General features: G+C 39.3%; 1 protein-coding gene across 1 annotated transcript; it reads left to right on the top strand.

Annotated features, from left to right (window-relative positions):
* Positions 1-8,615: 8,615 nt before the first annotated feature.
* lto1 (LTO1 maturation factor of ABCE1) lies at positions 8,616-24,066 on the top strand. Its single transcript, XM_034215034.1, has 5 exons — positions 8,616-8,834; positions 20,549-20,654; positions 21,706-21,776; positions 22,523-22,640; positions 23,641-24,066. The coding sequence occupies exons 1-5, from the start codon at positions 8,779-8,781 to the stop codon at positions 23,710-23,712; spliced, it is 423 nt and encodes a 140-aa protein (XP_034070925.1). The 5' UTR covers positions 8,616-8,778; the 3' UTR covers positions 23,713-24,066.
* The last annotated feature ends 222 nt before the right edge of the window (positions 24,067-24,288 follow it).

The raw sequence follows: 24,288 nt of genomic DNA, 5'->3' as shown, positions 1-24,288 counted from the left end.
GCAGCCTTGCGTGTGTGTGTAAAACCTCCCCGTGTGTGTGTGGGGCTGGAGCAGTGCAGGCTGAGAGGGAGAAAGTCACAGCTTATTGCCTATAGGCTTTAACTCACGGCACCGCCGTCCTTCAAACGGGACGGTCTAAAAGCACTCGTTGTTTAGGACCGCTTTTCTCATGGTTAGACGGGCCAGCGCGAAGTGCGTGCATCACCCGATGTGCTACGGCTCTCTGGAGCAGGTGGCGGTCAGGAGTGCATACATACAATTATAGGCTAATTGATCAGAGGTGTGTAGTGGCAAGCAAGCATAGGCAAGCTGTGTTTCACCTTGAGGTGAACTCGATGGCGAGTAGATATAGGCTGGTCGTACGGACTACAGTCAACTGAGCTGTTGTTTGGAGAGAAAGGGCAGGGGAAAAGTCTGTGGGCTCCGATCGGGGGGGCACAGCGCCACTAGAAACAAATAGCCTAGTGGTTGTCGCAAGAGGATAAGCTAGTTATCGTTCTTGGACGGCTTTCAGGCACCGATCAATAACTTGTATGCAAGGGTGAGGCGTGAGAAGACGCCGCACTGGAGATAATTCCCCACCCCCTCTAAGATCTCTAAAATCCGGACTAAATTGAGCTGGATGAGCTTTGCTGTCGCGCTGGTGTTTATTAAGAGTTCATGTTTTGTTTGTCTGATTGTTGTATGGGGGGTCTATATTGGTTTGTCCCGCCGTCTTGTGTATGTTTTGTAACAACGAATAATGAATCAGTCCATAGACAGGGTAAAATGAACTAAACTTTAGTTATCTCACCAAAAGTAAATGACTTGAGAAAAATAAAAAGAGTGTTTTTATGTCCCGCCTCTGAGTGTGCAGGGGAACATGTAAACAAGAAGCACACTGTTGAGGGTGAGCGCTAGGTGTAAGAAGAAAAGAAGATTATATTGCTTTAAGAATCCATTATTAAATGGTATTGCTGGTATGTTAAGATATCTTTGTGACCTTGTATAAACCCTATGCCCCGTCCTGCGCCCCGAGACCCTCAGAGACCTGCCTGAGGAGATCAGGGTTGCAAAATCTGTTTTTTTAGGTCAATGTTGTATTATTTGTTTCATTTATTCTTAATCTATGTATTGTATAGTAATAATTAATAAAAGCGTAATGTATTGAACACATTCCGAAACAAAGCAGATAAGCAGAACAAGACTCAGACATAATACTAATTGTTGTTGAAACCTTTTGCGCTGTTGCAGCAAAATGGAAACTGTGTTAATTATTCTGTTCCAACTGGCCACTGGAATCAGGTAATTAATATAAGTTGAAGTTCAATTACAGTTTTAAAAACAGGTTAACATTCTTTATTAAACTGCTTCAAATTATTTCTAGTATCAACCAATTGGTCTCCAGAGACAATACTAAAATTAAAATAGTTGTTAAACTACTGACAAGTTTTCTGAAACCGAGCTTATGAACAACAGAGTAAAGGTTGCTGGTTAAGCCAGGATCAATATATTTGTTGAAGTTTTTATTGTGTGCATAATAAATGTGTTAAATTAATTGAGCAATTCTTTAAAAGTATAATGTTGCAATTTCTTTAAAATAAGTAATCACAGTTAAAAAATAGATGTTGTTTTCCAAGGGCCTCTCTTTCACAGGCACTTTGAATCATAACACTCCCAAGTCCTACAGAAACTCAGTATCATTTTGTGTTGCAAGCCAAATCCAGGGGTTCTACTCGAGCCCAATTTTAAATACCATAAAGAAAAGTATTGAACCCAGCTCGAGCTAAATGAGAAATGTATTTAATTAATGTGCAAGTGTTTTGATTTATTTAAAATGTTCCAGTCTAGCTTCCTTCGCATTTCCTGCATAATATATGTTTCTCACAATTGTTTGTTTTTTTGTAAGCTGCACACAGGTGATACTGAGTCTTCTCGAGTAATAGATTACACCATGCTTAAATAGACTCCTAAGTTATTATTTCATATGAGACATATGTAAGAAAAGGGAGGGAAGAGTCAATTATATTGAGTAATTGATTTTATATTGGAACATTTATTTCTCAAACCTGTTTTATGGAAGAGGAAAATATTTCTGATAAACTAATATGTTATCAAACGGTAAATGGTGAATTAATATAACATTTAGAATAATTGAGAAGGGGTGATATCCACAGGGACTAGCTCACCTTTAACTTACAATAATATTTCTCTACTTTGGACTGATGAGTATATGATTCTTGCATGTTAAAATGACTAACACAAACCTTACATTTATGCATGTGCATGTCTCAGGAAGGCTCCCAAATAATTCTGAGGGGCCTATCCTATTTTTGTATTTAAATGATAATGTGCTAATCCATTACCTTGAGTTGTCTGCACTCAGGAAAACATCCCTATCAAGTGTTAACCCAATAACTACAGTAGGACAGCTCTGAAGGCCAAGGGTCAGAGAGAGAGCTACGTGGGTCCACGCCAGCCACTGCAAGGTCCTAATCACCAACAAAAGTAGATGACAACAAGTGATGTGTCCTAATCACCAACAAAAGTAGATGACAACAAGTGATGTGTCCTAGTCACCAACAAAAGTAGATGACAACAAGTGATGTGTCCTAATCACCAACTTGCACCACACTTGCACTACATACACCAAAACACACTACACACAAGGTATCACGAGCGAGTGCCAGCTGAGCGGTTCCATATGCCCTCTGGTTCCTCGTTTGTGTTACCGGTGTGCGGAGTCTGACTGTCCGTGTCACAAAATCGACCGAAGGAATACACACACACACCCCATGGAGCATTCCCACCTCGTGATGACGGCTCGCCTGGGAAAACGACAACGCAACCGTGAGCAATACAACTGGCCTGGCCCAGTGATGTGGGGTTTAGCTCGCCACAAGACTACGTTTGGTTGTGCGGCGACAAGCTCTATCAAGTTCTGGCTCCCCTCTGGATAGGTACATGCACTCTAGTGGATTTGAATCCAGCAATCAGGCTTAACAACACTACTCTTTAATGTATTATCCATGCATAGAAAGACCTACAATGATGTTTCAAGTACTGGATTAATTTCAGTTTTGGCCCAAAACAAATATTTATAATATTTCATATAACAATTATGTAGCATATTTGATCCTCAAATTAGAGAAGTATAATTTAAAGAAATTGATATTCTCAACATTAGATAAACACAGAAGAATCCTTTCCAAGTACCATAAGTAGATGCTCAGGTAAGTATGGCTAATAGGAATAATTGATAGACTTAATTTGGTACAGATCAGTGGTAGCATTTACAAATGTAATAATTCAAGGTTTAAGAATGTTTAATCCTTCCTTTCCAGGTTTTTACAAAAGTCTTTGAATATTTGCCTAACTTTTCCTTTTCAGATTTTGAACAATGTACTTGACTAAAATGAATGTATTGATTTCACTAAGTGCCTTACTCTTGACTAAAGCATATTTAAGTAAACGTAAAAGTAATCCTAAAATTGAGGACACTGCACTTTTGCAGATTACAGATTGATCAAATCACCAGTGTGAATTCTATACTCTAACTGTGAATGTTTAGCTGGATCTCTTACGATCCTGAGTTTTAAAATGCTTTTGACTAGTGATTGCCTTGAAGTAAATCTTTAAAGCGGCAAACTGGTTTTGATTTTATAGTTTGATGAATGAAATTAACTAATGGTAAATGATAAAATATATTAGTTTAAAAACAAATATTTAGCCATTGTGCACCTGTGTTTTATGTGTGTTCATTATTATGCTTTTGACAAAAAGATGATCAAACACTGATGAGAGATGATTTTTCCTATTATGATTGGCTGTATCAATCATTGTGATTGAATGTTTCAATCTTAATGTGATTGTTATTGATGTAATTGATGTTGTGTAAGTCCACACTCAAAGCTGAAGATTCCCATTGATTTAAGTATTGAACTAAATATTATTAGACTAAGGGTTTTAGATTATCAAAATTGATAAAAAGAAAGAAACTTTAGATTATCAAAATTGATAAAAAGGAAGAAACTGTTGTGGAATATTTTCCAAGGCCCATAACTTTGACCCAGTGTATCAGTTCAAACTGTCCTGACTGAGCACAGGCACCTGTAACCTTGGCTGCTGTGCTCTCAGTGTTTTGTCTCCCTGTTCCTGCCTGTTGGCGTCAGCTGATAGAGGTGTTATCATTCTATCTTGTTATGCAGCATGTTGATGATGCTCTCTGAACTAGCTAAATACATGGGTCTGGAGTAGAGTTCTTCAGAATTGACGTGGCAACTCTACCGTGAAGTCAGAACCTCTGACTCTTGGACTTGTGATGTGAATCCTCCGGCCGTTAACTCCAAATAAACCACCAGTGTTTGACATCAAAGCTACTGCTCCTACCGTGTCTCCTTCCTGAGTCGGTGACTCCCACTGCATAGCTACACAGAAGTTTCCTCTACAGTGAGTAGCTTGTTTTACGCGCTAGAATATTGACCCAAATCTGACTCCATATAAATGGCCTGTTGCTGCTGAATGCATGGGGCAAGTGACTGGAAAAAGTTTTAAAAGTTATTACATCGTTTCAGATAATACATAATAATGATAATTCATTCTATTTAGGGGCGCCTTTCAAAGCACCCAAGGACACCTTACAATTCACAACATATTCTAAGGAAAGGTTTTAAGACAGTACAAAGAATGCAGTCCGGGTGATGTTTTTTATGTGGGGTGCAGATGAGAGGGAGCAGTCCAGAATGACACCAAGATGTTGTGTTTGAGTTCTTGATAAGCCATTAAAACAGTAAAATAAGTATCTCCTGTTCACCAAAACATACCCATCTGTTATGGAAAAAGAAAGTAATCCAAAAGTATTCTAAAAGTAATCTGAATACATTTTTAAGACACGTAACTGTAACTGTATTCTGATTACTTTCAGAGCATGTATTCAGTAACTGATTACATTTACAAAGTAACCCTCCCAACCCTGCCTAGAAGTGATCCTTCGTTAGCGTGAAGAGTCTGCTAAGCTTTATGCGGTCCACAGTACCTGAGCGTGCTCCACTAGCACCCCCCCCACTTCAAAATTCTGGGCTATATAAAAATCGCTGGCCCGCGATAGTGTCTATTGGATACATTTTGGCCCTTGGACAAATGTAGTTGGTGATCCCTGATCTAAACACTCAGAGTCCTTTACCTCACCTGAGCTGTAGTTATCCGCCTCTCAGTCTGACAGCAGAGGACTCTCCTCCACCTTGTTGTTGAAACAGCTCCTTATATCCGTTAGCACAGCTAGCTAGCAACAATACATGTAACCGGTGCGCGCGCTCTCTATCTCTCACTCGCGCCACACATACTCTAACACACACCCTCCCGAGCTTGAATGACACACAGAGACCAATCGAGGGCTTTAGTGTATGATCTGTATGAAAGTGGCCATGTCGGCAGGCCACATCATGTAGACAGCCAGTCACCCTCTGTGAGGCAGAGTCAGACCCACATTTGCGCAGCGTTGCGTTCACAATACATACATAAAAAAAAGATTCCTCAGGCCAGCAGGCCACTTATCAGGCCAGGCCATCGGGAAACCTCCCGGTCCTCCCGATGGCCAGTCCGGGCCTGGCTACAACTACAACAAGATGAACATATTTGACCGTGATTTAATTGTAATACACGTTTCAAAATGATGCCGAAGTAACAACATACTGATACCGGTTATTAAAATCCATGAATTCATGTTTTGACAAGTCTGCAGACAGACGGCAGGCGAAAAATCTTTTAAAATGCATGTTTTCTGAATGGAGATCGGCTAAGCTAACGTTGTATATGCTCCGACCGTCCACACTCACAACAACGGCCTATACAGACATAAATAAAGCAGCGACTGTATTCGCCATGACACAGGCAGTCTGTGGTTTGTACTTGTTTAACTTTTGTCTAGTTTCTGAACAGATATGAGGAGCTGTGAGCTCTGAGTGCTAACACGGCTGTGTTGTTTTTCTGGGGCGCTCATTGAAGATGACGTCACGGCTCCGCCTATACTGCGTTACTAGATACTACCCCAGTTCATAAACTGTAATGGAAACGCAGCATTAAAGTGAGCCAGTCCTAACAAGGCCTAACCATGCTGCCATACCGAGCGAGGCCGTATAGTGGAAATGCGCCATTAGTACTCTGTGATGGCACAGTGTTAGTACTCTGCACTGTGGCCGCAGCAACCCCGTTTCTAATCCGTGTCACAGCAGCACAAAGTTCATGTTGTGACATCTAACTCTATCTTCACTTCATTTTACAAAGTGTGCAGCTTTGAGGAATGAAGATATACTGTATAGGGCTAGTGCCGATGGATACGTCTCTTACTATGAGTCAGAAGATTCTAGGTCCAACTCCTGGCTAGCTCCGTTCACTTCAGCAAGTGAATCAATTGGTCCTCACTTACAACAACAACTCTCTACAAACTGTCCATGAAGTCAAGACCAGACTCCGGCTAGTTTAATAAGCAGCACAATTTACATGATCTGCATTTGTCGGTTATGATGGGTTGTCTGGAAATAATGATAATTAACAGCAACAACCAAAGAGTTTTACATCATGCAGTGATTCAGAGTGATTTGGGGGCAGAGATCAGCAGGGTTGCTATTGGTTATTTGTCAGAGTCCCGACAGCATGTAAATATGCTCACTATGAAAACAACATGTAGAGAGATTTACAGATCTCTGCTGAATCAGAGCCTGTGTAGGAAGACCTTTGAATGATGTGTACTGTACGTACACAGAGACTGGTACAACATCAATAAGGTCACCAGGTCCCAGTCAACACTTTCTGGCTGTGTGTATGGGAAACCTTAAGATGTTCACCACAGTCTGTGTCTGCTTTGATTGACACATAAGGTTTTCCTGCTCTTTCTTGGATCCTGACAAAGACCTTCAATGACACTCCAAACACTCAGAGCATACCTTAACCTTAGAGCAGCTGCCATTTACACAGCTGTGCTCATCTGGAGCCCTGCCAATGTTTTCAGTCCTCACGTGTTCAGTAGCAACAGAACACATCACACACACGCACGCACACACACACGCACGCGCACACACGCACGCGCACACACACACACAATCAGGTAAATTAATTTCCCATTAATATACTAATGACATCATCAAACACATGTTTTATAATTTGAACTGTCGCACACTAACGATACAGAGAGGGTTTACCCGTAGTTATCTTAGATGCAATCATTCCTGAACATAGGTTAGTAGAGGACAATAAACACAGATGACCAGGTGTTCCGGACAGGTATCTGCAGTGGATGGATGTCCGGACACACACACCCAAGATGCAGGAACAGGGACACTCTGCCCGGATAAATGTTTACTAAATCACTAATCCGTGGTAATGTTCCTGTTGATTCTATATCAAAAAGCTCCAGCTGTGTTTTCACAGCTGTGAGAAAGGACTATTTGTTTGAAATACATCCAGAGCTGCTCAATGTTTGCCAGTTCCTTTCAGAGAACTCTGAGGATAGAAGTCTGCCGACGGGTGAGAGCAGACAGCTGGAGAAACATCTGCTCATCTCCTCCTGTCTTACAGCACCCTCTGCTGTCAGGAGGACAAATTGAGTAAACACAGCCACAACAATATATTTCAATGCAGGATCAGGGGGTTTGCTGTGATTTAGAGTCAGCGTTCTTTTAACTTTGCTCATATCCACTGCTGTCTGACACGGTGCTGCTGTGATAATATGGTAAAGAGAGGAAACACACATTGTGGGGGGTTTTGGACTTTTGGTTGGTCAAAACAAACGATATTCCGCTTTGTCATGACATTTTATAAACCAATGATTTTTGATAAATCATTTATCAAAAAGGAAAATAATAATAATTGTAATGATAATTGCAGCCCTATGTTTTCAAGTAAACCTACACATATATAGATATACAAAATATTGAAATAATGTGTGCAAAATATTATTACTTACTGCTTTATCGGGGTCATTTCAAACATTATATTTCCAAACTGCACTTCTTGCAGAACTTACAATGAACTTCAATGATAATTCAAAAATATATTATTTCCTTTTATGAATTGCGTGTTTTGCCCCCTTCACAAATAGATTTTAGAACAATATTAACAATATTACTTAAATTCATTTAAAAATATTTACAACATTGTTTATGTGTGAATTTCCTGTGTATCAAGAGATATACTAAAAGTATAACTGCTGTCAAGTTGTACAAATGTAATTTTAAAAGATGACTATTTTATAAAATTGTAAGTGGTATTAACATGAGTTTTATACATACGTTTTTGATTACGAATATAAACAGTTGTAAAGATTACAAAGAATAGTAAGCATATGCTCAATGACCTTCAAGATTATGAGGGATTCCTTAGAAGATATTCTATTCAAAACGTTTGAGAACCCCATGTTTAAATTATGTAAACCATAGAATTAGGCACTGTTCAATACTACGATAATTAATGTGGAATAAGTTGTATTAAATGTATTACTTAATAATGAACTAGTTAATAAATGACTGTCATATAATATCACAGTTTTCACCACTGAGAGAGGTATAGCCTCTTTGTGGTACTGTCCGCAGAAACCCTCCTCCCGCCCCGGACCCCCAGGGGGCAGCACTGCTCTGGGGAAGGGCCGGCTGCTGCTGGAAACACCCGGAAACAGCCCGTACAGACGAAGTGGTTAGCAGCGTTAGCAGCTAGCATCCTACCGTGTTTACCTGTGTGTTAAAGCATCTGAGCTGTCAGCTGTTTGTGGCAACGTTTCTACACCGGAAGCGAGTAAGATCATTGGAGATGGCTGACGGCAGAAGTGAAGATTTATTTGATAACATTCTGTTGGCGGATGAAAGGTGAGCTTTCTGCCAGCTGTGCTGTTTTGTTTACCTGGGCACGTGCCTGACGTCAGCTGATTTTCTATAACGTGAGCGCTTTACAACACAATGGCATATCAGCCATGCACACACATAGAGACAGCACACATAGAATAGAATAGAAATAAGCGGTTTGTAGGCTGCACTTTGGGATAAATAGTACCTTTTCAAAAAACACTTGGCTAAAGTCTGAAGCGTGATTGATGATTCAACCCTTAAACAAGTGTCAGTTTAATACTAACACTTTACACTTATTAAATATTTCTGATATTTTATTCCTGCAATCAAACTGCTTTAGTAAGTTATTATTTTATTTTTTTGCAGTCTTGTGGAACCATTGGGAGTTCTTCCTTCATTCGAAATACAAATGTATCTTCAGAAAAAATGTTCACTGTAAATCAGATTCTCTTCAGGATATACACTCACTGACCACTTTATTAGGTTCACCTTGCTAGTAATGGGTCAGACCCAGTGGCGGCCGTCCAATAGGGGCATTTCCCACATTACAAATAAAAAAATATATTTTAATTTTTAATAAACAAGGTAAATATTATACAATTGGTATCAGTAAAATGTATAATCTACAATAAAATCTCGTTTAAAATTGTGTTACGATGTCTAAAGTTACTGATAAGTAGGGATGGGTATCGACAGAGCCCTAGAGAGATAAGAGTTACGACACTCCCATAGACCTCCGTTGTAAAAAATGGCGGCGCCTACTTCCGGGGTATGGACATCGAAATAGTTCAAAATATTACCTAATTAACTTTTTATTTAATTATTCATGCATATTTTACTAATCACATTACATTTCATTTAGCTGACGCTTTTATCCAAAGCGACTTATAATGACCGATTACAGGGACATTCTCCCTGGAGTAACTAAGGGCTAAGTGCCTTACTCAAGGGCACACTAGTGGTGGTGTTCCTGGCGGGATTTGAACTCACAGCCTTCCGATCTTCAGCCCACCTCACTATCCATTAGACCAATCACTACCCGCGAAAAAAAAGAAAAAGTTTTAACAACATTATTTATTGACTTTTCATTCCGGTATAATCATTTTGCGCAAAGATGGCACTGTTTGTCAGAGCACTTCATCCTTCTGGGATTTCATGAAGAACAGCTCCAACGCCTGTGTGTATGGGAACGCCTCTGGTGCTGGTCCATTAACTGCCAGTGTTTCCCACAGATCTGAAATATACTTTGGGGGGTGGTGGTAGCGGGGGGGGGTTGAGGTGACGTGCAACAACATTAACCTTTCTGTTGGTCGCTTGTTAGCAGACCCTTCACGCGATGGCAGAGCGAACAGGTACAGGTACAGGCAGGGTCCATAATGATAGCCCTATAGTTTAAATCTACTACCCACACATGAACATATGGACATGGGTTACTATTTTAAAAAATAAATGTATTTATTAATGTATTTAGGAACCTATCCATGTGATCTTTAGTGGGGGTCGACCTCAAATCCTCTAGGGGGGTCCAGGGGCATGCCCCCCCGGTAAGATTTTATTTTTTATTTTGGAGTTAAATGCATCAATCTGGTGCATTTTGAGGGGAAAATAAAGAGACTAGATCTATGGAAACACCTATATTTAACAGAACTGTATACATTTCAATAATCATAAAATCAAGGCCATAACCAATAACATACCATTTCCAATATGAAAAAAACACTGAAACTTGTTTATTAATTTAGTTTTGGTTCATTTATAGTTGTGAGTGTGTCTGTGCTCCTGAATCAGCCTCTCCTGTCTCCCTCCTCTCCCCCCCCTCCTCTTTGAGGCAGCAGCAAAGACTAGTTTTCTCTCAACAAGTTTTAAAAGTGTATCTTACCTTTTTTCACCTAGTTAACTTTTTATTTATTTATTCATGCATATTTTACTAATCACATTACATTTCATTTAGCGGACGCTTTTATCCAAAGTGACTTATAATGACCGATTACAGGGACATTCTCCCTGGAGTAACTAAGGGCTAAGTGCCTTACTCAAGGGCACACTAGTGGTGGTGTTCCTGGCGGGATTTGAACTCACAGCCTTCCGATCTTCAGCCCACCTCACTATCCATTAGACCAATCACTACCCTCTCAAATGGAAATATGTGTTTACATAAATGGTGACCACACCGTTTGAGACCCACTGAGAACTTAGACTAAGTTAACTATCTAAACACTCAGAGAGTCCTTTACCTCACCTGAGCTGAGGTTATCCCGAGCTTGAATGACACACAGAGACCAATCAAGGGCTTTGATTTATGATCTGTATGACAGTGGCCATGTCGGCAGGCCACATCATGTGGACAGCCAGTCACCCTGTGTGAGGCAGGCCACTTAACAGGCCAGAAGGAGGCGAGATCAGAGCAAGGGAGCGAGGGATCATTGTCTACAAGTTAATCGATCGCAGATGGCGTCGTGGTCACGGACGAATAAAAAAAATATATATAAAAAAATGTTTTATTAAAAAAACTAAATGGGTCTCGAAATATAATTGGGCGGCCGTTAATATACCTGGGCGGCCCGCCCAAGTATAGTCTATGTGTGGGAAACCCTGATTCATTATAATTATTGTACAAAATGGTATAAGAATGCAAACTTAAATTGATTATAGTCTATTATCAATTCAGGTTAAGAAACTAGTGTTGCTTGCATCCTATTTTAAAGGCATTTATTTTTATACTCTACTAAAATGCAACAACAAAAGGGTTTGATTCTATTAATTGTGTCTTTTTTATTGCACTTTGGCAGCAGATTCCTGTAGCTTCAGATCTGAGTTGTCTTATTAGTAAGCCTAATTTATACTTTTGTAGCAACACTATTTTTATAAAATGGCAAATAAAGGGTTCAAAGTCTTTTCTTTTTTCCTGTGTCATATGTGGCAGCACTGTTCAATGTTTCTTGAAAACATTACCCACTGTAGTATGTGACGTGTGAATAAACTCCAACTCTGTATCAACAACACTGTTGTGTAACTTCAGTTAAATACTTGTATGTGTGTAGATTAGAAAGAGGTAAGATAAAGGATCTGCAGTATTTTATGAAGTATTAATCGTACAAAGGTCAGTTTTATACAAGTAGAAGTGTGTATTTACCTGGTTTGGACTGGTAGATCTCGGCAGACTGGCAACTTTAAAAGTATCTCTCGGTTCAAAAAAGGTTGGACACCCCTGCTGTAGGCGGACTATGCAGATGCATGCGGCCACTAGGGGGCCCCCAAGCTGAAAGTATTTATTTTTTTATTCATCCAAAAAACAAAAAAAGTATAATTCATACACACAAAGATGAACAAAATTAGTAGAAGCGGGAGGGCTGAAGCATAGCTTATGGAAAGTAGCCCTCCCGTGCATTAACCTAATACAACATCGGCATTATTGCGTCAAACGTATAGAAATGAAGGAGTACAAAGAAATAAAGAAAACAGGAGAAAAAATGTAATAAAAGTTAGGGCAGGAAAACAATAAATGCATATATATATATATATATATTAGGGGTGTAACGGTACACGTACCGAAATTATTCGGTACGGGCCCTTCGGTTCGGTACAGGTGTGTACCGAAGTGTACCGAACGAATATAACGTTAAACGTAAAAAATTGAGAACGTGAATAACTTTTTGGAAGTAATCTCAGGTGCTGCGTCGCAGCATTCAGAGTAATTTGCTCACATTGGGTTCAACGCGTCATAGAGCGAGCAAGTCATTTCATTGGACGAGAGGGATACTATGAGAGCTGGTCAGAGGGATGCGTTCAAATGTAGTCAGTAATTTGAGGAACTGTCAAAAATTAATGGCGAACGCAGATAAAGTTGAGCTCGAAAATCCTCCAGCATCATTGAAGTCTCCGGTTTGGGAACATTTTGGTTTCGCAGTTACGTACAAGGATGACGGACAAAGACAGGTGGACCGAACCAAAGCTGTTTGTCGGCATTGTTCAACTAAAATTGGTTACACGGCTGGCAATACATCAAACTTGCACACTCATTTGAAAAGGCATCACCCGAACGTGAATATCACCGGTACCAAAAGAAAAAAGACTGAAGTGTAAACCCAACTCCCACTAGCATTTAAGCCTCCACCACTCGCAAAAAGATCAGACCGAGCCAAAGCTATTACAAACACCAAATATCCTTATGTTGCCATGTTAGCAAAGCGCTACCTGGCTGTATCGGCTACCTCTGTCCCTAGCGAGAGGGTTTTCTCCACAGCAGGAGACATTGTTAGTGCCAGCAGATCTGCCCTTTCGGCAAGCAATGTGGACAAGTTAATTTTTATTTAAAAAAACATGAAAATACAATGACAAGCAAGTCCTATTGTCAAACTGGCTGCTTAGGTGCTAGTACAGTAGGCTACAGTTCAAATACAGATTATTTCAGTTCATCGAAATGCTGCACCTTAATGTTCATTTTATTATATTTTGTATTTATTTGAGTGAATATTCACAGTTTAATAATAATTAAAAACCCAAAACTAATAGTTTATGTTTTGTGAGTACTAGTACAGTAAAGTTCAAATACAGATTATTTCAGTTCATCGAAATGCTGCACCTTAATGTTTATTTTATTATATTTTGTATTTATTTGAGTGAATACATTATTCACAGTTTAATAATAATAAAAAAAAAAAATATATATATAAAAATTCTGCTGTACCGAAAACGTACCGAACCGAACCGTGACCAAAAAACCGAGGTACGTACCGAACCGAAATGTTTGTGAACCGTTACACCCCTAATATATATATATATATATATATATATATATATATACGAAAACTAGATATAGGGTCATTTTCTGCACATGTCAATCGCAGTTTCAACTATCTTTTTTTGGAAATGAAAATACTATATATAAATATATACATAGGTACACATGTACTTGGCAAATGAATAATAATAATAATAATTATATATGCATAATTGCTATAAACATTGTGAACACTTATTTTCAAGTGGACTTTTTTTACATTCATATGTTCACGCTTTGGTTTGGAACTGCTTTTGAATGTTATTAGGCATTTTGTTGTGGAAAATGTGCATAATCAGTACTGTTTTAAGCTGTACTATGTCAAGACATTTTAATAGATTGAGTTTTTTTAAATATGGGAGTTGTGTGTTCATATTTACCAACACCACAGACTATTCGTAATACTTTTTTTTGGGATGTTATTATTTTTTGTAGATTTGTTGAGTACGTGTTTCCCCATATTTCGGAGCAGTATTAAAGGTAAGGGTGAAATAGACTGTTATAAAGAGTATATTTTCTTCAAGAATGTTCTTAGTATGATACAAAATACCTATTGTTTTTGACAGTGATTAATCACATCATCCACATACAGCAAGGAAAAATGCACAAAAAGCATCTCCCTCGTGAGACAATCCATTGTCTTAAAATGTTACATTCAAATACCTTAAATAAAGTTCTGAAGAGAACAACTGTTTTTTACATTTTTTTATTAGATTTTTATGATCAAACACAAAAATAAATACAGAACCTAAAATTCTACAGGTAGAATACTGTTATTTTACAGCTTTTTTCTAACATTTTCTAATCAAACACTAATATGCCTAATAACATTCAAAAGCAGTTCCAAACCAAAGCATGAACATATGAATGTAAAAAAAGTCCACTTGAAAATAAGTGTTCACAATGTTTATAGCAATTATGCATATATTATTCATTTGCCAAGTACATGTGTACCTATGTATATATTTATATATAGTATTTTCATAACATTTCATAACATGACAGCACAAAATGTTCTGTAGGTAACAATTACTATAACAAATATTTGTAGAATTATACAACCATTAATGAATAGTATACAGCATTTAATATTTAAACATCTACTTATAAACAGTAGAAACAAAAAGTAAGTTGAATTGTTTAAGATTACTTTGAAACATTCTCAACTGAAAATAACAGAAATTGCAAAATGGCGACATTTGTTCACATTGTCAATGTGAAGGAGCAGTGTGCAGGATTTAGTACGTCTAGCAATGGGGATGTAGGTTCCAACCAATGGATAACTTGTTCACTCACCCTCCTATCCCAAGTTTGTAGGAGAATGTATGTTGGCTGCAAAAAACTCGAGGCCCAATCATGTTTCCTCTGTCCATTCTGCGCTACTAGACGTGGCAGTGCAACCTAGAGGACAAAAAGACAACAATTAGTAAACCATAATGATTGATGTTATTATCAGCAGCTGCCAATAGATTCCCCATCTTGTATGATGGACCTTTGAAGCAGGGTTGGAAACACACACACACACACACACACACACACACACACACACACACACACACACACACACACACACACACACACACACACACACACACACACACACACACACACACACAAGGCAAGTTTATTTATATAGCACTTTTCAACACAAGGCAATTCAAAGTGCTTTACAAAAAATGAAAGACATTAAGAAAAGGGCATCTAAAATCAGTCATTAAAAAGAAAAGATAATAAAAGAAACATTAAAAGAAAAAAGTACATGGATCAAAGTTACAGTGCAGTCTAAGATATGAATAGTTCAATTTAAAGCAGCGACAAAAAGAAAAGTCTTCAGCCTGGATTTAAAAGTAGTCAGAGTTGCAGCGGACCTGCAGGTTTCTGGGAGTTTGTTCCAGATATTTGGAGCATAATAACTGAACGCTGCTTTACCATGTTTAGTTCTGACTCTGGGGACAGAAAGCTGACCAGCCCCTGAAGACCTGAGAGATCTGGATGGTTCATCATTTAGCAGGAGGTCAGAAATGTATTTTGGGCCTAAACCATTCAGTGCTTTATAAACCAGCAGCAGTATTTTGAAATCTATTCTTTGACACACAGGAAGCCAGTGTAAAGACTTCAGAACAGGAGTGATGTGATCCACTTTCTTAGTGTTAGTGAGGACTCGAGCAGCGGCGTTCTGAATCAGCTGCAGCTTTCTAATAGATTTTTTAGTGAGACCTGTGAAGACACCATTACAGTAGTCGAGTCTACTGAAGATAAAAGCATGGACAAGTTTTTCCAAATCCTGCTGTGACATTAGTCTTTTAATCCTAGATATATTCTTTAGGTGATAGAAGGCTGATTTAGTAACTGTTTTAATGTGACTGTTGAAACTCAGGTCAGAGTCCATGACTACACCTAGATTTCTGGCTTTATCTGTTGTTTTGAACATTGCAGACTGAAGCTCAGCGCTAACTTTTATACGTTCTGACTTGGCTCCAAAAACCATTACCTCAGTTTTATCTTTGTTTAATTGGAGAAAGTTCTGACACATCCAGTCATTGATTTGTTCAATGCACTTACTCAGTGTTTTAACTGGAGCATAGTCTCCTGGTGAAATTGTTACGTACATGTGTGTGTCATCTGCATAGCTATGGTAACTTATTTTGTTGTTTTTCATTAGCCAGTGGTAGCATGTAGATGTTATAGAGAAGAGGCCCCAAGATAGAGCCTTGAGGAACCCCACATGTCATATTTGTCAACTCAGATGTGTATTTACCTATAGAACAAAGTTGTTTCTGTCCTTTAAGTAGGATTCAAACCAATTTAGAACTGTTTCCGAAAATCCCACCCAGTTTTCCAGTCGGTCTAGTAATATGCTGTGGTCAACAGTGTCAAACGCAGCACTGAGATCTAATAATACTAACACTGAAGTTCTGCCACTATCTGTGTTTAAGTGGATGTCATTAAAGACCTTTACAAGAGCAGTCTCAGTGCTGTGGTTTGGACGAAAGCCTGACTGGAACACATCAAAACAGTTATTTAAATGCAAGAAATTACTCAACTGTTGAAAAACAACTTTTTCAATGATTTTACCTAGAAATGGGAGGTTTGATATGGGCCTGTAATTGTTCATTACTGAAGCATCTAGATTATTCTTTTTTAAGAGCGGTTTAATGACTGCAGTTTTCAGGGCCTGTGGAAAAATACCTGAGTGAAGAGACACACACACACACACACACACACACACACACACACACACACACACACACACACACACACACACACACACACACACACACACACACACACACACATTTGATTGTAAAACAGTTCTTGATAACATCCCAAGGGAATTGATCCTATGCTAAACCCCTTCCAGAACACCAACTTTCTAATACCTTAGAAACTACAACTAGGCGTTGGCACGAATGTAATGCTTCAGCTTCCTACAACTTTAAAGCTGTGTTGATGTGGCTCTATGAAGAGTCGTTCATATTTTTCTCATTCATTTCATACGTTTAGAAGGGGGGAACATAGTCTAACAACAGTTAGCTTTTGTTAATTTGACCTCGAGCCAAACTTGTGAGACTTGTTTCTGAAATCCCTTTCTCTTAAAGTGAATAAATAAAAAAACAAACAATGGAGCTTACCCTAAAACTAACCACTGGATTGCTTGTCTAACATGACCTAGTCCATAAATGAGGTAAGGGTGGGAACAATCAAACGCACCCTCCCAGGCACTGCCTGTTAGCGAAGTACAACTGGGATTTCGAAGAGGAAGATATGCTTGGTCAATTCTTAATAAAAAAGAAAAACCAACAAATTGAGCACTTGAGTTTTCATTAGCAGCGCCTAGCTACAGCTGCGGAGCTTCGGTCAATACCACTAACAGTCTATTTCCTTAAAATGGTACATATCGATGAATCTATATTTTCATCTTCAGGTGATGAAATCTGCATAATGTCCCTGTACAATAAGATTCGAGCATTTTGTAATCCAGTGAGGAAATTCAAGACCAGTCAATATTGATTGATTAAACAACACTAAATAAAATGTTAGTGTTTTCTTCAAACTCAGACTCTCTGCTGCAGCTGTACCTCAAAGACAAAACAATTGTCTGATGATCTTTGTTGAACAAGGTCTGATTGTCCTGTACATGTACAATGTGGGGTATTTTTAAATACTTTACTAAACCACATTCAATATTATGTTAGACACAAGTTAGTTATTACTCATTATTACTTGTTTTTTCTTCAAGAATGTTCTTATACAAAATACCTATTGTTTTTGACAGTTTAGTCTGTACATAATTTATATGGTGCTTCCAGTTGAGTTTCTCGTCATCAAGCAGTCTTAAAAATGTACATGCACCAACTTTTTCTATCTCTGTATTGCAAATCCATATAATGCAGTCATTTCTACTCTCAGACTTTGTATTGAATAACATGTCATTTGTTTTGGCCACATTAAGGGATAATGTATTAACTGCAAACCAGTTACATAGTATTTCTAATTCTGCATTCACAATTTTAACAAGATCGCCAAGATTATGATGGGAGCAGAGAATTCAAAGTTCAGGTTCAGCCTCAATATATTTGGGGAGAATTAAAAATGAGCCGTCTTTATTTGCAGACAGCCGAGCCCCCTCCTGTGAGTGTTCGGTGAAGCATGATATGCTTACAAATCCAATGTAGGATATAAACACGACTAAACTGCAATGATAGCAAAGCTGTGGCTTGGGTTTTTGGGGTAATAAAGTCCAAATCATCGTTGGGCTGTCAGCCAATGAGTGACGCCTGAGGAAGATGAGAAATGTAAATTAAACATTGTTGAGAAAATGCTGCATCTCTTGCATTTATTGACATAGAGGAGCCTTATTGTTTACCTTTTTAATATCATTTTTTGTAATTTTCAATTGCTTGGTTTTCGTGAAATCAGCCTGTTTTCCTAATAAAGTGTAACAGATTGATGAATCTCCACAGATCATCTTAAAGGCTTCGGAATCCCCCCCATTGTAGTTAAAAAACTGTAAAAACTAGGACCCCCAAACAGCATCTTGCATATGGCCTCCAAAAAGCTAGAAACGGCCCTGTTCAGAACTGCCTTAATTCTTCGTGGCATAAATTCAACAAGGTGCTGGAACATTCCTCAGAGATTCTGGTCCATATTGACATGATGGCGTCACTCAGTTGCTGCAGATTTGTCGGCTGCACATCCATGATGTGGATCTCTGGTTCCACCACATCCCAAAGGTGCTCTGTAGGATTGAGATCTGGTGACTGGAGGCCATTTGAGGGAACTCATCGTCATGTTAAATAAACCAGTTGGAGATGATTTGAGCTTTGAGACACGGCGTGTTATCCTGCAGGAATAGCCATCAGAAGATGGGTCCACTGTGGTCATAAAGGGATGGACATGGTCAGCAACAAATCTCAGGTAGGCTGTGGCGTTAAGACGAAGATCAATTGGTGCTAAGGAGCCCAAAGTAAGCCAAGAAACTATCCCCCAAACTATTAACCCCCACCAGCCTGAACCGTTGATACAAGGCAGGATGGATCCATGCTCTCGTGTTTTTACGCCAAATTCTGACCCCACCGTCCGAATGTCGCAGCAGAAATGGAGACTCATCAGACCAGGCAACATTTTTATAACCTTCTTTTGTTCAGTTTTGGTGAGCCCGTGCAAATAGTACCCTCAGTTTCCTGTTGTTATCTAACAGGAGGGACACCCGGTGGGGTCTCTGCTGCTGTAGCCCATCTGCTTCAAGGTTCCACGTGTTGTGGTTCAGAGGTGGTCTTCTGCATACCTTGGCTGTAACCAGTGGTTATTTGAGTAACTGTTGCCTTTCTATCACCTTGAACCAGTCTGGCATTTCTCCTCTGACCTCTGGCACCAACAAGGCTTTTTCTCCCAGAGAGCTGCCCCTCACTTGGTGATTACCCTAATTGGACCATTCTCTGTAAACCCTAGAGATGATTTGTGCGTGCAAATCCCAGTAGATCAGCAGTTTCTGAAATACTCAGACCATGCCCAGTCAAAGTCACTTATATCTCCTTTCTTACCCGTTCTGATGCTCTGTTTGAACTTCACCAGGTCGTCTTGACGAGTTGCTGCCATGTGATTGGCAGATTTGTGCGTTAACCAGCAGTTGAACAGGTGTACCTAATAAAGTGGCCAGTGAGTGTAGGTCATAACTGGAACGTTAGATATAATCTTACACTGGATGCTGTATAGCTTCTTGTTTAACAAGCTATGTAACACAAAACAATATTTAGATCTTTCTACTTTTTTAAGTATGTTGTTTTAAAAAACAATAATTTTAAGTTACTATGTAGCCTACAACTAATATTTGTGTATTTCTACATGCGACATTTTTGTATTTACTAGGTTTATGATAATTATGTATTTTAACAGTTTCCTTCAGAATGATTTTTTAAACGTTTTCTTTACATACTAAATGCCTTAAAAGTAAATAAAATATACATATATATATCTTACATGGGAATAATGTGCCTGTGTCCAAAAAGGGGTATTGATGCTAATGATTAGTAACTAGTTACACATTTGAGTTCAAGTAGCCTTGTAAAGTGTGTGTGTGTGTGTGTGTGTGTGTGTGGTGTGTGTGTGTGTGTGTGTGTGTGTGTGTGTGTGTGTGTGTGTGTGTGTGTGTGTGTGTGTGGTGTGTGTGTGTGTGTGTGGTGTGTGTGTGTGTGTGTGTGTGTGTGTGTGTGTGTGTGTGTGTGTGTGTGTGTGTGTGTGTGTGTGTGTGTGTGTGTGTGTGTGTGTGTGTGTGTGTGTGTGTGTGTGTGTGTGTGGTGTGTGTGTGTGTGTGTGTGTGGTGTGTGTGTGTGTGTGTGTGTGTGTGTGTGTGTGTGTGTGTGTGTGTGTGTGTGTGTGTGTGTGTGTGTGTGTGTGTGTGTGTGTGTGTGTGTGTGTGTGTGTGTGTGTGTGTGTGTGTGTGTGTGTGTGTCAGGTTCCGAGGGGAGGGTTTCCAGGAGGGCTTTGAGAGAGGGAGCCGCCGAGGGCTGCAGGACGGCCGCAGACACGGGGCCTCTCATGGGGCCAAACTGTCCACTGAGGTGAGTCAGCACACATTACATCAGCCATTGATCCACCACACTGTAGAAACACTCACATGACTGACACCATTTAGCTGACATCCCCTTGTTTGATGAGTCAGAACTTTAACAAGAACTGTTCACTCTCCCATGAGTGGTGCAGTGATGACATTACATATGTTCGTAGGCCAACACAAAAGTTAGCATCACAAGGTCTCCCTCACTGGCTCAGCCCTTCTTATTGAAACTTGTTTTGTTAGCTATACTGTATCAAAATATATGACCACTATGTATACATGTTGTACAGTCTGTAAGTGTGTGTTTTGTTTAACTTTGTTTTTAACTTGGAGCTTTGATGTGTCGATGGTACGATATGTTGGTTACTGGATGATATTTTTGGGTGAGGTTGTCTCTTTGTCTCTTTATATGTAATTGAAATCCGGACATGAAAAATGGGATTAATTGGATAATCACTACTCTCACAGACTGTGAAAATATCCACTGTTAATGAATCTCTCAAATATGAAATGTTACAGTCTAACAGGACTTGATTATTGCAGAAAATATGTCAAACAAACGTTTATGATACTTACACGTTTTGTTCAGCAGGATAATCTCCACATATGAACACCACTAAAGTAAAAATCTAATGTTAGGCTTCAAAGGAACTCCAGCACGGTCACATGACTTCACGTCTCCACCGCTAAGCTAAAGGGGGCTAATGTTGGGCGTGGTGACGTTTAGTCTTCTCATTGAGACACTGATTAGAACCACTGTTTTTAAATTCACCAGTGGGGTGATGTTTTTTATGTTGTAAAACAAAACGTGAAAACATAATCAGCTAGGGTTAACCACAGACCTTATTTCAGGATAACCAAAAACACATTCAGAAAACTACTGACTCTCAGACGAGGAATCAGGAGGTGGTAAAATGCTGACTCATTCCCGGGTTTTAGGACTCAATCCTGCACTACTCTAATAAATCAACCCATGGTCAGTTAGCTCTGGATTCAGAATACGTTGGGATGTGTTGCTCCTGCTTGTTTACAGCCTCTTCTCCTCTAATCTACAGATTTCCTTTTATTATGGGTTTGCCGTAACATGGAAATGTCTCCTCCAACATAATACCGATGTCAAATCCAGGTATGGCCTTCGCAAACAAGATCATCATCTTCCTCTTATTTCAGCATATTTCACTTATACTAAACATATTTGAACCTACACACTTGATGCAAATGTCTTTAGTCCAACCCCTGCTCTGCTTCAGTTTAGAACGATAAAAGCAGTAGGTACAAACCTGATCTTTATCAGAGCGTATCCAGGCTAACATGCTACTATCATGCTACTAAAATTATCTAGTTCATTTATTGTCCAGCTCAGTGGCTGTGGCACACAGATAAGACTGGATTTGTCAACAGTTTTTTCAGATTACCCTGCTGAACAAAATGTGTAAGTATCCTAAAAAGCCACAGACCTCATTTTCCAAAAAGAAAAACCATTGTTTTATTGAGGGAGCCCGTGCTATGCTAACTTTTCGGTTGGACTACGACTCTTTTAAATTTGTATTACGATAAAATGGTGATTTTAATTGTTTTTTTTTTAATCAAAACTGCGGCTTTACTGATTGGCAGAGGCAATAACAGAAAGGCGACATTTGTTGTTTAAATGCTAGATTAAACAGGCTAGAGACTGGTGAATGTAGTAATACAGCCAATCATGAACCTGTGAGGCAAGTGAAATTCATAAATCGTTCAGATGACAAAATACCCTGCCTCATGTTTTATTTTATACATCTGCATTTTTCATTGAGGTCATTTTTTCTGAGGGTCGATCCCTTTATTAATGGTACTTATTTTTTTGTATCGTTTATTTTGTGTGTGTGTGTTCAGAAAGCGTATGAAGGCGCTGGAGGCTCTGCTGGGTTTGATCCAGAACTCACCTCATGATGATCCTCACTCTGCAAAGCTCCAGGAGAACATGGAGAAAGTCCGTGCCAAGTTCAGACAGGTACACTCCATGTGTTAGGGAACAATAATCATAGCAGAATACACAAACGGCAGCTATCAGTTTTCATTACAGACCGCCGCTCTTCTTTAGCAGACACTAAATCATTTCTTGTCTGCCCTTCTGATGGTCTTAATATGACACAGATTTGGATCAATAGACGAAGACATGGGAGCTAGGTATACCAAAAAAAAACATGTTCAATATCATACCCAGAACTTTTTTATTTCATGTCCTTTTTTCAATCGGGATGGGTATTTAGAACTGGTACTAATTTGGTAGCGGTACCTTTTTGGCCAGTACTGATGTGATCCTAAGTAAAAAAAAGTAACTTTAAGTTGTTAACATCTGTATGACAGTATATAAGGCCATCTTATTTTGAGCAGTTTATGAGTAAATATTTGCACAACATTAATTGTACACCGTGTGTTTCATAACGGACACAAACTCCACACAACTTCATGTCCGAGGGTTTAATCACTTCCGGTTGGAGGGCCAACGCTGTGTGTGTCTGTCAGGAAACACACTGTTTTCCAACATTTCAAACATTTACTGATAAACTGCACAAGATAGACATTTAGTATCGACATACAGAAGTTAACAACTTCATGGTTCCCTAATGTTTTTTTAACTTAGGATCATTTATCCGTGTTTAGTCCAGAAAAGGTAAATGTTTGCATTTTATTATCAAGCCTAGTATATTTACAGGGACTGTTGCAAAAACCAAACGGCTTATAAACATCAGATTTTAAAACAAAAGAGGTTTACAAAAAATAGACGCCACTAAAGATTTTTTGAGTTTTATTTTTGTTATTATTTTTATGCTGATTTGAAACCGTTGTTACGAAACGTTACGGAGTTTCCTGTTTCTGCCAGAGAGAGGGGAGTTCGTCCCAAAGCTTGCCGCTGTATTTACCTGAAAGGAGGGAGCCTCATTTAGCTGTGAGTGTGGGGGGCTGGATTGGAGGGTCTCAGTATGTCTCACAGCTGACTCTGTGTCCAGGTCTGCTCCATGCTGAGTGTCCCGACTGACTTCAACGATTACATCAAAACTTCTGAAGGGACTACTTTCTGATCCTCCAGAGGGGGAGGTGCCGAGCCACCTCTGGTCCTGGCAGAGTGGGGGGGGGGGGGGCGACTGCTGTGGGTCTGCAGTGGACTCTGGATGCTCTCTGTGAAGCAGCCATCTTTGAGAGGAGTGTGTGCCTCCCGTTCTGATGAGAAGCTGTGTGACGTGTAGGACAGTCCTCAGGAAGGTGAGGGGGGGCTGCTGGGACTGCTTCCTGTTGAGCTTGCAGAGTAATAAACCAGAACACGGACAAAGAACGTGTTTCTCTGGACTTTGGTAAATGAGTGGATTTATGCAGTGATGAGCAACTGAAATGAAACGGCAACAAAAGTCACCAAAATAAAATCTTGGAACAATCTGCTCGCCGGTGTCTGAGGTGTCTTTGTCTCAACTCATTTAGCAGGGTTGGAGAGTATTTAAGTACATTTGCTCAAGTCTTATTCACTTTCTGCTTTCACACAACATATTTGAGGAGCTTTGAAATATGATGTTTGCTAAAAGATGTAACATGCAACAGGGTACACTTAGTGTCCCATTGATCAGGTATACCTATCTAAAGGTACACTCTATGAAGGTTCCTGT

This window comes from Gymnodraco acuticeps, unplaced genomic scaffold (genome assembly GCF_902827175.1).
Source record: "Gymnodraco acuticeps unplaced genomic scaffold, fGymAcu1.1, whole genome shotgun sequence".
In the NCBI taxonomy this organism is placed as follows: Eukaryota; Metazoa; Chordata; class Actinopteri; order Perciformes; family Bathydraconidae; genus Gymnodraco; species Gymnodraco acuticeps.
This window is presented reverse-complemented; position numbering and strand designations above follow the sequence as displayed.